The sequence below is a fragment of the Colius striatus genome, chromosome 1 (genome assembly GCF_028858725.1).
Source record: "Colius striatus isolate bColStr4 chromosome 1, bColStr4.1.hap1, whole genome shotgun sequence".
In the NCBI taxonomy this organism is placed as follows: Eukaryota; Metazoa; Chordata; class Aves; order Coliiformes; family Coliidae; genus Colius; species Colius striatus.
In genome coordinates this window covers 63,572,802-63,589,999 of record NC_084759.1, presented here as the reverse complement: position 1 = coordinate 63,589,999, position 17,198 = coordinate 63,572,802, and the positions used below count along the sequence as shown (strand labels likewise).

Genomic DNA, 17,198 nt, shown 5'->3' with positions numbered 1-17,198 from the left:
AGCTAGTACTAATCCTTGTGTCAGCAGAGTGCTAGAGCAGAGCTGCAGTGTGCTGAGGGATTGCCAGACCCCAGAGGAAAGAGTGAGGTGCTTGCCCTCCTTGGGGAGGTGTGAATATTAGAGATTTTTAGGGCTGTTCCTTACTACAGCCTTCATAGAGTGAAGTCACCAAAGGATAGAAGCTAGTCATTCTGTGAGATCAGGTTGGCACTGTGTAGACTTCAAAAGTGTCAGCCAGCCAAATTCTTCAGATGGTGTACAGTAATCTGGTACAAAAAGAGACAAATTCAAGAGTAGGGGCAGGAACTAGGAGGAAACTTTCCATATCCAGTTACACACAGAGTAAGTATATTCCCAAGTCTTCTTTCCACGTTTCAAGATGCCTGTCAAAAGTGTTGACATATTGCTTTCCTCCTTTTGCTGGATACAAATAAATTCCATCTGGAAAATGCATGGGATCATACATTGCGTAACTTGACTATGTTTATTGAAGTTTGCTTCGGGAAGGAAGACTTACCTTCCTTTGGATTGTTTCCCCTTGAATTTATTGGCCTGACAGTTGCTTTTGTGGCAGACACATATCAGAAGTGATGCTAGGGAAAGAGTGTTATGTATTACAATACAGAACAAAATTAAAGAATGTCCTAGCACAGAAGTAAAACTTCTGACTTTTGCAAAGATTAAATGTCCTTTGAATTGTCTTGACCTCCTTGGTTGCTGAGAACAATAATATTTTGGTTTTGAGTTTAGAGCCTATGAAAACATTTTCATCAGCTGCAATCAATTCAGTGCTTTCACGCAGTCGTTCATCTTTACTGACAATTTTCCCACTGATTTCACAAGGCTGTATTGCATCAGCAGGGCTCACCTGAGGATTGTCTCAGCTCCACAGTTTCATGGTGAGTGCGTGCAAACAAGGTTGTGTTTGTGTGGCTCTTAAAGTTGTGTTTCTTCAGGCTCTGAAAGCACTTTATTTGTAAATATCTAATAGGTGAATACAATTGAACTGCAACCAGAGTTTTGTTTTAAACAGATTTTATTTTGAAAAATGCAATATGTGGCCTGTAACGTCGACTTAACTGTAATACTGACACTGTCAATCAGAACTTGTACTCCACACAACCACCAGCTAGTCATGCAATAAAATATGTACCCGTTACAAAGCACACCCACCTCAACTGTTTAATTGTTACCTCTGCGTGGCACAGCACAAACCCTTGTACACTGAGACACCCTCTACGTCTGCAGTCTGGCTACACACTTGACAGCACACACTAGGCACAGAGCTCAAGAACACTGAGGTGAGACCACAACCCTTTTGAAACTGAATGGTGGTTGCTATTGATTCCGGCAGGCTGAGGGTTTCACCTTCAATATCCATCTATAAATGTGTTGCATGTGGCCATAGTAATCCTTGGAACTGTATCACTTGCTTCTAACTGGAATATTTAGCGGAAGGAAAAAAAAAACCCAAACCCAACAAAAAGAGTATGTTCTGTTAATAACACCCGCATGGTTTTAACATCTCAGGTTTTGCATTAGTTTTAGTTAGCTGTAGAAATCTTAAACACCAACACTGCTACTGGAGATTTTGAAGTTGTTTTCCCTCCAGATTTGGAGAGTTTGAAGTAAAAGGTTACGTAATGTTAATAGTTCAGCAAAACAGAGTGGCAAAGCTAGTTCTGAACATCTGTGTATTTCAGACTATATATTGCAAGCACAGCTTTCCTCCCCTCTCCCCACCTCTTTACTTTGAGCTTTAAATATCCTTCCCACATTCAGGGCAAAGGATGTCATCCCTTTCCGTGAGGAAGCCGCGACCCACTAATGAGAGGGAGCACTTCTTACAGTTAAAGCAATCATTGTGCCACTGCCGTTCTTCAAAGGAGATGTACTTGGTTCCTCCGAGTCCTGTTTGAAAGCCAAAAGCGTTCTGTTAAAAGGAAAGACTAGCACATCAGCTAACAAGTGATGCTATTTCAAACTCCCCTTAGCGATTCATAGAATGGTAGGGGTTGGAAGGGACCTTTAGAGATCATCTAGTCCAATGCCCCTGCTAAAGCAGGTTCACCGAGATCAGGTTTTGCAGGAACCTCTCCAGGTGGATTTTGAAAACCTCCAGAAAAGGAGACTCCACAGGGCAGCCTGTGCCAGGGCTCCCTCACCCTCACAGTAAAATAGTTTTTCCCTATGTTTAAATGGAACATTTTGTGTTCTAGCTTCTTTCTGTTACCCCTTGTCTTGAGCTGCTGTTTGAATCCAACATAAACTAGTGAAAAAATGCCATTGTGACAAATCTATTTGTTGCTGTGCTAATTTTGCCACCCTTATTCTGTAGCAAGTAATGTTTTTGTCCTCAACATAGTTTTGTTGCTTTCAGATAAGTTAGAGAACTGGCCTCTTTATCACTGGTGATAATGACAGAAATGAATTTTCAAGGGATGGCATTATGATATAGAGCAGAATAAAGAGGAAAACAACTGACCCTGAACAGAAGTTAGACAGGTTTTTTACAAAATGTTCTATGGTGTCTGAGTAAGTTAATTTTGTTTTGTAAAACTGCATTTGGATCGTGAAAGAAGTAGTCTATCAGGCTGGGCTGTGACCTCATTCAGAGTTTTGAAGGAAGAGTGCCTCAAGAAAAGAAGCAGGTTAGCAAACTGCAAAAAGCATTCGAGAGTTTGAGGCTATGGAGGTTATCATAAGGGCCATTGAAATTGTATAGGAAAAAGAGAAGGGACAAATGTCTCTTTGTAGCAATTATCTCTTGCTTGACCTCAGAAACGACAAACAATTTGAGTGTGATGCAATGGAATGACTAGCTAAAATCATAGAATGGTAGGGGTTGGAAGGGACCTTTAGAGCTCATCTAGTCTAACTCCCCTGCAGAAGCAGGTTCACCTGGATCAGGTCACACAGAAACATGTCCAGGAAGTTCACGAAAAGATTTAGTTGGGCATGTCTTCTACCTGATGAGAGGTTTGGTTTTGAGTTTTTGTTTTTGTGGTGTTTTGCCTTTAGTAGCAACATTTTGAAAAAAAACCAAACACCAGCATATGACAGAAAGGACTGCAATATTCAAAAGAGAAATTCCTCTTTCACATGAACAGGAAAAGGTACCTGTGGTGTTATGCACTGACTTTTCAAGGAGCTCTGCAGTCAAGCATGTGTTGGTGAGGGGCAGGTACAAGCACAGAGCGGTAGCAAGAGAGAAAATAGCCCAGATATAACTCAGACTTACAGTCTTGGATTGTATGGATCATGCTGTTAAATGCTTGTTATTTTAGTGAATAATTTTTAGTATTAGAAGTGATTCATTGAAAACAAAACAAGACAGATTTAAGGCCATTGGCCATGAGAGACCTACCACTGATTGGATTTGTGCATCCAGCACACTTTTTGGCATAGAGGTTGCAGAAGCAGCTCAGGCAATATGCAAACTCATCCCTGGAAGTAAAGCGTTGTCCAGATAGCTGCTTCTTGCATCCAGTACAAACAAAGCACTCCTTATGCCACGGCTGCTCCCGGTAAGTAACTCCTCCCGTAGTGATGGCCTGTGGAAAGTAAGACAGGAAGGGTCTTCTTGAGGTTGGTGGGTTTGTATATTGATATAGTAGAGAGGAAGGATGGTGGGGTTTTTGTGGGTGGGAGAAAGGAAAGAAGGCTGGACAGCAGCAAAATAGGCATGCAAGTGGTTTATTGTAGTTTCCTAATTTATACAAAGAAGCCACATATTAGAAGTACTTTGTTTTCTGTATATTATATAATCTTATTCAATTGTTCTGTTTGTTTTTAGAGCTAGTCTTTATGTGCCACTTTCATTAAGATTCGTCTCGCCTCTATTCCATCACCTGCCCTGTTGTTCATGGTGAAAGAGCTACCTAACATGTTTCAACTTCTCTGTTTCCCTAGCAAAGAGTCTTTTATTTAAAATTTTAGCTGAAGTCTTTGCTACCTGCTTCTCTGGATTTTGTCTGGGGATTTTCTCATACAACAAGTTGTTGCCTACAAAACCAGCTCCCCTGATGTTAGACAAACTGAACTTTCTTTGATCCTTTGAATATTCTTAAGCAGGCTGTAAATTTGGGCAGCTTGCTTTTTCTTCCTTTCTTCTCTAAAGGGAAATTCCCTGAGAATCAGGCTTGTATTGAATTGTGCTACCTAATGTGTTTTTATCCGTGTCTTTGCCACTTTCCCAAGTATTTTTGATTCTGTCCTCAAATGTAGTTAAAATTGGACACTGGACAGAGTTTTTAAGATACAAAACTCCTAGATGCTTCAGGAAATTGATGGATGAGTAGGAGGTAGTAAAGGTACTTAGATGTACTTTAGGTCAAAGGCTCAAAAGAAAATTTAGCCTTTACCTGTTTTGTTCTGCCTTTGCAGCAGCAATTTGGCCAGCTAGTATGCCTGACCAGACTGCAGCTTTGCTTGACTGGAAACGTAAATAAGCAGGTAGCACACATGGAAGAAAGCCTGGGTAGTGTGGGCACAGGTGGTGACTGGAAGTGTGCAGAGCATAAAGGGTGACAAAGGAAACAGTGGCAGTGGGAATTTGCTATGGATGTAGCCATGGTTTTGTCTTTGCCTAGCATATATCTGTAGGAAGCTGGAGTTTGTTAGTTCTATAAATGATGAGATGATTCTTGGGAAAGAGTTAGAAAATTCTTATGTCTTTGTATAAAATTTGGGAAATTCGCAAATTAAAAGTCCTTAGCCTAGAAAGCTGTACTTCTGAGCATATTGCAATTACTGGTGTTTATTTCAGGAACAGCATTTGCTCTGTGTAAGGCTTATCTCTTTGTCTTGAACTTCATTGGAATATTAAATATGATCAGTGTTAGTTCATCTTCCTTCCAGTTGAAATGTTCAGGTGTATGATATATGATGGGTTATATTGGAATGAGGTTATTCCTTTTCAGGGTTTTTGTTTTGTTTTGTGTTCTCTATGTGCTTTCAATACAAAGGGATCTTTACCCCTGAGTAAGAGAATGCTTATGGTAATAAATGCTGTTCTTGGAGCAGGATGGGAACTGAAATGATCTCTTAAAACCAGTTGATTCTCAGTCTTGTAACACACATAGAAAAATAAGATATTCTACCTGCTTGGATGTAAAATGGGATTCCTTAGGTTAGGAAAGTAAGAGCAGTACCTTCTTGCACTGGACACACTGCATGGCAAACTGCTTTTCATAGCAAGGTATGCAGAAGTTTTGATTGTCCTTAGGGATGAAGCTCTTTGTCCCAATAGGCTGTTGGCAGCGGTAGCAGATAAAGCAGGTCTCGTGCCAGCTATTGCCCTTATATTCCATCTTCCGAGTACCTGCAATGAGACCAGAGCATCAGCTGAACTTCTGGCTGTGACAGATGCAGTTTGTAGCTCTTGTTTGCCTGACAGCTGACTGTTGGTTAATAAACAGTGCAGTTGTGAGCTAGAGGCTGTTTCATGTTCCTGCCAGCTTTGGGCACCATTTTAAGTCTTTGGAAACTGAGTGGTGGTTCTCCAATAAAGAAGAGAAACATTTTACTGCCTCTAATGAAGGCTCAGGACACCTTCTTGTGGTATTATTAAGTTAATAGTTAATTGTAATGCACAGGAAGATTCTGGGAAACTGGTGAGACACCTAAAAAAAGCTGCTATTACTACTGAGTGAAGGTAAGGCTATTCCTCATTAAAGCTTGACTTTGTTCATTCCAAGTCCCTTTTGTTTCTTTTTCACACAGCTGCAAGACACCTGGTTAATTCCTGGCAAGCTTCTTGCCTCCCTTTCCCAATAAAGTATAGTCATAGGATTATTTAGTACCTGCTCTGGGGCCTTGTTCCTGTCCTCATTGAGGTCCACTATAAACTTGCAATAGTTTCAAACTTCAACACCTGTCCTAAGTATATTTCTAAATATATTTTTCTGTCTCTTGAAACTTTCAATAAGAAAGAAACTTTCTCTCTGTCTTCAGTTGTATTTAAACTGTAGTTTTACTGTGGAAGGAAGACAAATTTTTAAACATTCCTTTACTGAAAAAGTAAGGAGCTGAATATACTTGTGTAGAATTAAGTTTTAAGGTACAGATACTGTACTTTACAGGTTCAATCCATCATGTGAGAGTTGCACACTGAGCCCTTCCAGGAAATCGAAGATGCTCTATTATATGGACAAATTTCATTGCACATTTTGTAATTTCCTATGTACCAGTTAGAGTTTTTTATATTGGCCAAAAAGGAAAACAAATAAATGATGCTCCTACAGTTCTCTGTTACATTTGAAATCTGTAACAACAAACATGATGTCAAGTGCTTAGAATCATAGAATTGTTATGGTTGGAAAAGACCTTTAAGATAATCAACTCCAACCACTAACCTAACACTTCCAAGCCTGTCACTAAACTAAACCATATCCCTCAGTACTTCATCTATGTGTCTTTTGAATATCTCTAGGGATGGTGATTCCACCACCTCCCTGGGCAGCCTGTTCCAATGCTTAATAACCCTCTAGGTGAAAAGATTCTTCCTAACGTCTAACCTAAACCTCCTCTGTCTCAACTTAAACCCATTTCCTTGTATTCTATCATTTGTTACTGAAGAGAAGAGACTGACCCCCACCTCGCTACAACTCGTCTTCAGGTAGCCGTAGAGAGCGATCATGTCTCCTCTCAGTCTTCTCTTTAGGTCAAACATCCCCAGTTCCCTCAGCCACTCCTCATCAGACTTGTTCTCTAGACACTTCACTAGCTTTGGAATCTCTTATGTTCTACCTTGTACTCATTGCCCCTTGTCCTATCATTGGACATCATTGGGAAGAGGCTGTCTCTATCCTTCTGACACCTACCCTCTAGGTATTTTGTAAACATTAATGAGGTCACCCTTCAGTCTCCTCCAAGGTAAAGAGCCCCAGCTCCCTCAGACTTTCATCTTAAGGGAGATGCTCCACTCCCTTCATCATTTTTGTGGCCCTGTGCTGAACTCTCTCCAGCAGCTCCCTGTCCTTGAACTGAGGGGTCCAGAGCTGGACACAATATTCCAGATGTGGTCTCATTAGGGTAGAGGGGGAAGAGAACCACTCCCCACCTACTACCCACAGCCCTTCTGACACACCCCAGGATGCCAGTTACCTATGTCCTTCCTGTAGTGAGGGGCACAAAACTGAAAACAGTATTTGAGGTGCAGCCTCACCAGCGCCAAGTATAGGGGGACAATCTCTTCCCTGGTCCCGCTAGTTACATTATTTCTGATACAAGCCAGGATGCCATTGGCCTTCTTGGCCACCTGGGCACACTGCTGCCTCATGTTCAGACAGCTGTCAATTAACATCCCCAGGTCCTTTTCCTCCAGACAGCTTTCCAACCACTCCTCCCCAAGCCTGTAGTATTGCTTGGGGTTTTTGTGGCCCGAGTGCAGGATTCAGCACTTGGCCTTGTTGAACTTCATGCAATTGGCTTTGACCCATCTATCCAGACTGTCCAGAGCCCTCTGAAGAGCCTTCCTGTTCTCAAGCAGGTCTATGCTCCTGCCCAGTTTGGTGTCATCTGCAAATTTACTGAGGGTGCATTTGTCCCCCTCATCGTGGTCACTGGTAAACAGAACAGACCCCAGCACTGAGCCCTGAGGAACAGCACTGGTGACTGGCTGTCAACTGGATTTAACTTTATTCACTATGACTCTCTGAGCCTCGCTATCCAACCAGTTTTTCACCCATCTCAGAGTAGGTCCATCCAAGCCGTGAGGAGATAGTTACTCCAGGAGGATGCTGTGGGAGACTGTGTCAAAGGCCTTACTAAAGTCCAGGAAGGCCTCATCCACTAAACAGGTCATCTTGTCATAGAGGGAGATCAAGTTGGTCAAAGAGGACCTGCCCTTCATAAAAGCCGTGTTGACTGGGCCTGAACCCTTGATTATCCCGTATGTACCTCAGGCTGGCTCTTAGGATAATCTGTTCCATAACCTTCCCTGGCACTAAGGTCAGACTGACAGAGCAGACTTGGCTTGGAAGATTGAATAGCTGATTGTGTTGGCTAATGGCGAAGAACCACATTAACTCGTTTGATGCTAACTCTTCCCACCTCCATTGCTCCAGGATGGGCCTTATCATTTTTCCCTCATCGATCATTAATTCTTCTTTGTTTACTAGTTGCATATTTCTCTTCTTTCTTTTTGGTCTCATTAAATTCTACCCAGAGGCATACTTGAGAATTTTAAGTTTTAAAAAAAAAATTACTTGGACAAGTGTAGTAAGTGAAATTTTTATTCTCTTTCTGCCTGATGCTTGTGTACTTGGATATTTGTGATCCTTTTCACATTTTTAGCTGTTATCTTTAGGATTATGTTGTCACTGAAGGTGAGGTTGTCCTGTCTATTAGCTGCTAGACCAAAGTCAGTGGGAGTTTTGTTTGCAAAAGGACTGAGAGATCAAGCTTGTAATCACTTTAGTATTTAACAGGCATGTCATGATAATGCTTTGTTAAATCTAAATTGTACATTTAGTGGAGCAAAGCAAAAGGCAACTGTAGCATTAAGTGTCTCCATAAATGGTATCCAACCACTTGCTGGCTCTTTCAAAATGATTTATGCTTCAGTTATGATCGTAGTGCTCTGGTGTAACTCCAGCACTAAAATGGTCTGCTGTCTAAGTAGAAAATACATGCTGAATGTGCTGCCCTCCAAATGTAGCGACACCATGGCTATCTTGAGTAAGCAGCTAAAGAAGAGTTGGTAGTTATAAAGCTTCTTAAAAATGGATTCCTTCTGTTTCCGATTATAAAAGAAGGGGTTCTCTGGGTGGCTGAATCCAGCCTCCGTTACTATTTATCAATCTGTAGCTGGACTAATAGGCAAAAAGAGATCCATTTAGTGAATAATCTCGCTGATCATGGGGGTGAATTTGATGAATGGTCTTAAAAATACACTCATACACATAGTTCCAGCTTTAAAACTGACACCACTGTAAAATATGTCAGTTGTTAGTGCTGTATCATTAAAAACAGGTGCACGTAGGAATAATAGAGGGAGGTGCCTAAACTCAATCATGAATGGATAGGACCATCTCCTGTAATATATCATCTTTGTTTCTATTTATACTTCCTATTTCATCATCAATCCCTCATTTTTACACTTCAGGTTCACAACATTGTGATTTTCAGCTTTTTTCTAAGATATTCAATATCAAAGCGGACAAGGAAAAATTTTACTGTTAAAAGTAACTCATAATCATTATGGAGCATATACATGGATTTTTTAAAATTGCTTTTAATATTTTATTGCTGGACCAATATTCCTTTCACTTTAAGCCCTCAAATCATCACAGAATACTGAAGTATTGACATGAGCTGACGAGGTTTTAGCAATCCATTACTATAACCTCATGTTTCAGGTTTAAAAAAGAAAACAACTCTTCCTTATTTCTTTAGATTTTTGTGTTCATGAAAGACCTTTGGAAGCAGTTTGACCAATTTGTCATTTTTATGGGAGAAGCTAAAATTAGAGTAATTACATAAAAAGCTAAATAATTTAGTAAGTTGTTACATTTGCAAGCTGCTTCTGTTTTTCAAGCAGTGGAAGCCAATCAAGACAAAGTACAAAGTTGGACTTGGACAGAAAGATGAATTTTAGTCCAGCCATCACAAGCCTTTTAATGAATACTGCTGTAGAAAATTATAAATCCATTTAAAAACTGCTAAATTAAATACTCATTTTCAAGAGTAATATACTTCATGTGAATAACAGTTATATCATGATTCATTATGAAAATTACACATTCTGGTCATGGAAATAGAATGCACCATCAAATGTATTTTACAAAGTTCACCATGACTTAGCAGAGACAAGAAAAAAGCAGTTGTCACAGATGTTACTAAGTTTGGGCTTGATATTTAGCCTAATTTTTTCATAGTTCCGAAACTGAGCATCCTCACCTGGCATAATAGTCTTCTTGCACTCGTTACATTTGGAAGAGTATTCATTGGAGTAGCAATCAGTACAAAGTAGATGTTCCTCTTTTGCAGCAAAAGGTTTGTCCACCAATGAATTCTTGCACTGGAAGCAGTGGAAGCAGGTTTCATGCCAGTGGCGGTCCTTGTAAGACAGATCCTGTAGAAATCCAAAACCAGAGTAACTGGAATTAATAATTTGCACAACTGGGAACTCAGAGAATGCAAACGCATCCAAATATGAATGGCAGTCAGAAGCTGAGGCTGATTCACACAGCTCATGACAACTATCGTCCTCTTTAAAGTTCAAGGTAACCTTCATTTTTTTTTTAATATGTGTCAGAAGAACAACTAGTTTAATTTAGGTATGCCCTTTGAGAATAAAGCCCCATTTTTGAGTCAGATTAACACTTGTGAACCTGATAGGTATAATAGACTTCCCCTATTTGTCTTACCTATTGCTGATTTTAGGTCATTTCATAGGCATTCATTGCTGGACAGAAATCCTTTTCCCAATTACTTTCTTGTATTTATTCAGTTCAGAATTTACATTGGTATTGATTTGATCTCTGTTCCTTTGTTTTGTTTTTTTATAACTGCAGCTGCTTTTTACAGACTCTTGTGTTTTAATTTACCTTGTGTTTCAAATGTGGATCAGGCTGAAAGATAAGACATCACATCATACCAGTGATCCAGAACACTCTGGCTGAGGGATTAGCATGGGCACCTATATTTAAACTACTCTCCACAGGGCTACTTCTTTTTTTATTAAAAAAAATAAAGATCCTTCTAAAAATTGTGACCTAAAGAGATGGATTGTGCCTTTTGAAATTTAAATTTAAGTGGCCTAGTCATGTAACATTTCAATGGTATCTTTGGACTACAAAGAAAATGGAGCTTAGATGATTACAAGATAGGGTGTTTAACACAAAGTATATAGTCTCTGGTTTGAGATGGGACTGTTGTCCTGAATTTGGAGTATGAGGAAAATTTAGCAGAAATAAATTCTCAGGTTCTAACTCAAGGTCCACTATGTAATAATTATGAGCACTGAGTTAATCAGGTTAACTGAAGGAAAAGAATGAGTTGTAAAGTGTCAGATTTTGTAACTGTGGAAATGGAAGCACCACGATGCTTTCAAACATAACCTAGCCTAAGATCCTCTGTGTCAGTCAGTCACTGCTAACTCCAAATATGTGATCTTAGCCCACAGCATACAAAAGATACTGTGGATTTAAGTTAACCTAAAAGAACTACATTATGTCTGTAGGAGCCTTGTTCTCATAAATAGCTAACAGGAAACACTGAAATAGTTTTGCATGGCTCAGCTGATGTGTGGTAACTTGTTAAACTACAGTAACTTCAGTATTTGACCACGCATTAAGACTTTTTGTTTGGACATCTGTGCTACCTAAATTTCTCAAATCACTCTGAGTAACAATTGGCACCCAATGTGCCTTTCATCTTCGTGGCTGCAGTCTGTGATACTGTATCTTGGCCCCCTACTTCACAGCTTTCAGACAGTCATTTATTCAGCTTTTCTGTTCAACTAACTCCTTTTGAAGCAATCCAAATTTCTGACTGGAAAATTTTAATCTTTTCTAATACCAAAATGAAACAAAACTCCACCTTTGGAAGTGATTTATGGTTTTTTCCCTCTTTCAATGAAACTGAATAGCCTAAATCTGATATCTGAGGGGAATAATATTTCCATCAGAAAAATATGATGTATAGCCAACAGAGTTTTCAAAAATGTGGAATTTGCCTACTGGAAAGTGGAATGACAACAGATTTGTTTTTCTTTCTCCTGTTTCTCTCCTACTTGATGCCTTTCTCATCTTGCAATATTCTAAAAACTATATTTTATCTCCAAAATTTACAAAGTGTTTTCTGCTTTTGGTTTGCTTCATTTTATCAATAAAATTATATCCTGGAGAATGTGCATGCCTTTTAGAAGCAGAGTAAGTGAAGACAAGGATTAGATGTCAACAGTGAAAGGTTTGACCCTTGAGTCAGTTATGATGGCAGATTCTATAGACACTATCTGTGTAGGTAAAAGTAGTAGATATTTAATCATGACATAATGATGAAGTGCAGCTACAACCCAAAATTCCCAAGATATGGTCTGCCTTGAATAATCTTTACCCTCCTTGGGTGACTTTAACAGATATCATCATTGAATGTAGAAGGAGTCGAAGATGTCCTGCTTTGACATGCCTGCAGCAGAATATTGGATAGAATGGATATTACTTTCTCTCTACGAATTGGTCATGTCCAATGGAAGGAAGTCCAAGGTACTGGTGAAACCATCAGTGTGAAATCAGGTTTGGTCTGCTTCAATGTGTTGTGTATCTAACTGGAAGTTTTGGCTTATACATAAGCTCTGTCTGTATTGATCTGGAACAGATTCTACACTGGAGAAGTGGCACGTGCAGAGCTGACTTCAAGCTTGTCTGAATGTTAGGCTAGTCCTTCTTTAAGCTGAAAGAGTATTAGGTTTATTCTAGGCATGTGAGCTCTAGGTTACAGTAACTATCTGTAACCCGAAGAAGTCTTCTAGTAGAAAATTCCTGTTTAGTACATGGATTTTCAGGACTAATTAATAAAGAAAATTCCTATTGTGGACTCAGATCTGGAGTGTATCCTTAAAATACTAATGAATATGAGTTATCAGCCGCTTTATGCAGCTCAAGAGAAAGGAGTTCCTGGTGCTATGTGTATTAACTGTAGCTTTTACTGCAGCCTCCTATATTGCCTAGAAGAAATGTAGAGAATGACTTTTTTTTGCCATTGATCTGTGCATCTGTTGATGAAGACTGACAGCCGTGTACTCTTGTTATATAAAGCACATATAAGCACAGATGAGAGACTTGTTAGATAAAGCACAGACAGGAGCCTGAAGAATTACCATAGTTCGACTTTTTTAGAAGTGAAACAGTTTACATATATAGAGACGTATGCACTGAGATGCTCGTGGATATGGTCTGTCCTGTACAAGTGGCAGCTGAAGTGCAGAGAGCATCAAACCAGTTCCAGATATCCTACTAGTGAAAAGAGAAGGGAAGGAAGGCAATGCCTCTATCTGCAGAGCTGTGGTGAATCCTGTGAGAGAATTTGCAGGTAGAAATATTTAACCATTCAGTTACATTTCTCCTGAACATGGCAAATAATCCTTCTCTTATTTGGTTTCTTTTAAAGACAAAAGTTCACCAAATTATCAATCCCTGAAACTACTCAAATTTGAATGTGTGCTTTTCTCAGCCTAATCTGAGAATTGGCCTCAACTGGAAATTTCAGCCCAGTGTTCCTTGGGACAACAAAATGTATGGTGGATGTTTCTGAACAGATGTCAGAGTGGGCCAAGCAGAGATCCTTTGTATACATACAGAAGACTATAAGGATATGATGCCAGCAAGGCTTCACGCAGATCCTATTTGTAGCTAAAACTTTTTAGAGTCATCCCATGGAAAACAAGTTTGAAAGTTACAGTTTTGAAAAGCCATTATGTGCTTTTTGAGCAATCTTATTTTCATGATGTCATCCCTAAAGAAAACTTTGTCAAGATAACCATCTTCAGTGTTGGCAAGATTGTATTTTATAGCCTCTCCATAGTTCTGTGTGGCTTTGATCCAGCATTTGACCTCTAGGATGGGACTGCAGGTGACTTTTTTAGGTTTTTGATTTTTAAACTAGAAGAGCCCCAAGACTAGAGTTAAGAGATAAGTGACTTAAACATAGACTCTTCATATCCTACAACTATGTTGTCTTTGATTCTGGCTTTATAATTCTAAGGAAACAAGCCATTATGTATTACCTTTTCTCCTGACTTGGCTTTCAAGAAGGACTCAACGGGAAGAAGATTAGAGAGCTTTTTACTAAAGAGTAACTGTATATGCTTGTTCATGAATGAAAACTACATCAGACTTTTTTCCTTGCTACAATGCTCTTTTTGGGAAGCTGAGCAGGGAAAATGGGATATGGCAACAAAACACCGTACAGATTTTAGCCACAAACACCCTGTGGCAAAATAAATATGCTAGACTGGTACTGCCCTAGCAAAAGCATGTTTAGAAAGGGTAAAAATAAGTGATATTGTACTGAACCCAGCACCTTAGGAAAATGAGAGGAGATGAATCATAGAATGGTAGGGTTGGAAGGGATCTTTAGAGATCCAACCCCCCTGCAGAAGCAGGTCAACCTAGATCAGGTTGCATAGGAACATGCCCAGGCAGGTCTTGAAGACCTTCCAAGGAAGGAGACTCCACAACCCCTCTGGGCAGCCTGTTCTACTGCTCCGTCACCCTCACAGTGAAATAGTTTTTTCTTGTCTGCTTCTTCTACCATTCCACTCAACTCATTCTCAACAACTAGCCTGATTATTCAGTAATACACTGAAAAAGTGTTGCAACTCAGGACAAGGGTTTAAACATTAAAAATTAGAAAACTAAGTCTCTTATCCCTTTCCTGATCCACATTATTAGAGGCTTTAGTTTTTGTTTAGTTTATGTGGAAGGCTGACCATTTTGATTTGGTTTTGGCCTATATGCTGACACAGTAGCTTTATCTCACAAGCCACTTTTAATTTCATTCTCACATTCTCTCACAGAGATTTTTCACTCCCTCCTGTCTGCCAAGGCAAACTTGTGGACTTTGCTAAAGGCTGGATTACTGGAGGTATTTCCTGTATTTGTGATATTTTCCTTGCCATAGGGGCCTGCAAAGAAACTATTAAAAGAGCCAAAATCAACCAAAAGTCACACTTTAGCAGTTAAGCAAATGAGAACATAATGGATGGATTTCCAGAAAGAAGTGTGAATCTGTAGGTGTGGTGAATGTTTGCCAGGGATGTATTTGACAAAATGCCAGTTCTTTTTAGAAAGAGTAAATTTTTATTAGAACCTATTGGCATATGGATAACATGTAATGGCTGTGAGAGAAATGGCACTGTGTTTTTCTACTGCTTGCCAGTGCCTCCTGCCACTCAATATATGAAGCTTTAATCTGTCTGTGAAAAGTTAATAAAGATCAGCTAAAATTGTTTACAGTTAAAGAAATGGCCTCAGTCCAAAGGTGTCATTCAGACACATGTTGTCATTCAGGTTGGGTTGTTTTTTTTGTGGGAAAAAAAACCATTTAAAATAAAGAATATATTAGTTATTGCTCAGTTATATTCACAGTTACCCATAAATTACCAAAGAAAGATATTGAAACAAATTTTCACAAAGATGATGGAGTGGAGCATCTCTCCTATGCGACCTGATCTAGGTGAACCTCCTTCTGCAAGGGGTTTGGACTAGATGATCTCTGGAGGTCCCTTCAAACCCTACCATTCTATGATTCTATGATGAAAGGCTGAGGGAGCTGGGGCTCTTCAGCTTGGAGGAGACTGAGAGGTGATGTCATTAATGTTTACAAATGCATAAAGGGCACATGTCAGGAGGATGGAGCCAGGCTCTTCTCAATGATGTCCAATGGTAGGACAAAGGGCAACGGGTACAAAGTGGAACATTAAGAAGTTCCAAATAAACATAAGGAAAACCTTCTTCACTGTGAGGGTGACAGAGCAGTGGAACAGGCTGCCCAGATGGGTTGTGGAGTCCCCTTCTCTGGAGACATTCAAAACCCACCTGGAGGAGTTCCTGTGTGACCTACTCTAGGTGGTCCTGCTCTGGCAGGAGAGTTGGACTAGATAATCTTTTGAGGTTCCTTCCAACCCTTAAGATCCTGTGAATATGTGATTTGAATTCAAATAAAGTTTGTTTCTCTTCAGGATAGCTGCCTTGTGGGTGGTCTGTGCTGCAGCTAAAACACAAAGTGAAAATCTGGCATCAGTTTGATCCTCTTAGAACCCAGCACTGTCTGAATTGGAGTACTACTAGTGTCTGAGCAGGCTTAAGGGTAGCTCAGGTGAATTGATGTTATGTACCAATGCTGATACGCTGCAGTAGTGTCAGAGATGGAGAACTGTCTGTCCTCTTGTTAACATCTGTTTTACTTTGGTGTAACTTTTTCAGCTATAGGAGCATTCCTTTTAATTGGGAGAGCATCTTAACTGCAGCTGGATCCTCAGTTCAGCTCTTCTGAAAGTAGACAAACAGCAGTGTCTAAGAAGAGACCTGCAAAAGGGATCTGAAGTGAAAGCTGCATGGATCTTTCCAGGTTGTAACATGGATGTGAGAGGGTAGGTGCCCTTGACAGATGCAGAGGCCTGGATGTGACTCTTTCTGGTAACATTGTCACTTCATTAGGTTTTAGTTCCAAATCTTACAGCTGTGTAAAGGCTATATCAGAACACAGAAATAAATATGAATTCTATTTTGTACATGCAGTAAATGTATTGGTTTTGTTCCCAAACACAGTACATTTTATCTTCTTTGCTGAGGGGAAAACGTAAATGCAATGTTTAAAAAGATGTATATAAAAATACATACATAAATATATGTATATGTAAATATGTGTATATTTCTCGTGTTTATACATCTATTATAGATACAGTTTAATGATTCAAGCAGAAGCATGACATTTTTTGTAGCTTTGTATTTCATGGCTGTATTTTGCTCATACAGAGCACACACCTCAACTGATACTTATCTTGTGGCTGAGGCACTTATAAAGGCTTTCTCAAATGTATTCTCTAGCATCTATTACTGACATTGAATACTCTGGCTTTCTTCTCAGTGGGAACATTAATAGGAGTTCTTTTTTTTTTCTATCAAACCACCTATTTTTTTTCTGAAAACCTGTGGGAATTAAAATTTGCAACTTTTATCCACCTATCAGAATTTGGTTAAAATTGGTCAACATGTTCAAAAGCTGCAGCATAAACCATGGACAGGCGCAAACAGTAGTGACAGAAACAAAAAAGGACATGTTTGTTTCTGGTACACTCTATAGCTCTTAAAGAAGTCTTTATTTACTATGTTGTAGTTGTATTTTCCACATATAGTTCTGATTCTTTACGTATATAAAATATTCTTATATTGCAGACAGCTAAGGGCTGGTTTTCCCTATCTGCTATTAGAGCGTGTCTTACTTAAAAGTACAGAAAAGCACTATATTGGATAACACCCACACTCCCTAAATCCATAAATCTGGGTTGAAAAGTTCAGCCTGATTAATTCCTGAATACTTTGTCCGAGATTTGTTGAATCTGATCCAAGTTTTTAAATTCTTGAATATCAACACATGGAAATATCTTCTCGGGGGATTAGAAAAAGATCTTAAAACAAAAGCACATTCTGGAATGGGAAAAAAAAATATTTTGCTTTTTCAGATCAGGC

At 39.4% G+C, this 17,198-nt stretch overlaps 1 protein-coding gene across 4 annotated transcripts in view; it reads right to left on the bottom strand.

The window, feature by feature from the left end:
- Positions 1-1,065: 1,065 nt before the first annotated feature.
- Positions 1,066-17,198, bottom strand: part of FHL2 (four and a half LIM domains 2) — a 45,764-nt gene continuing 29,631 nt past the window's right edge. For all 4 annotated transcript variants that reach the window (XM_061988483.1, XM_061988481.1, XM_010207884.2 and 1 more), the window contains exons 3-6: positions 9,904-10,078; positions 5,154-5,323; positions 3,368-3,554; positions 1,066-1,911 (exon numbers count right to left, since the gene is read on the bottom strand). In XM_061988483.1, coding sequence (XP_061844467.1) covers positions 1,760-1,911; positions 3,368-3,554; positions 5,154-5,323; positions 9,904-10,078 — 684 coding nt within the window. In that variant the 3' untranslated portion in view covers positions 1,066-1,759. The remainder of the gene's footprint in view (positions 1,912-3,367; positions 3,555-5,153; positions 5,324-9,903; positions 10,079-17,198) is intronic.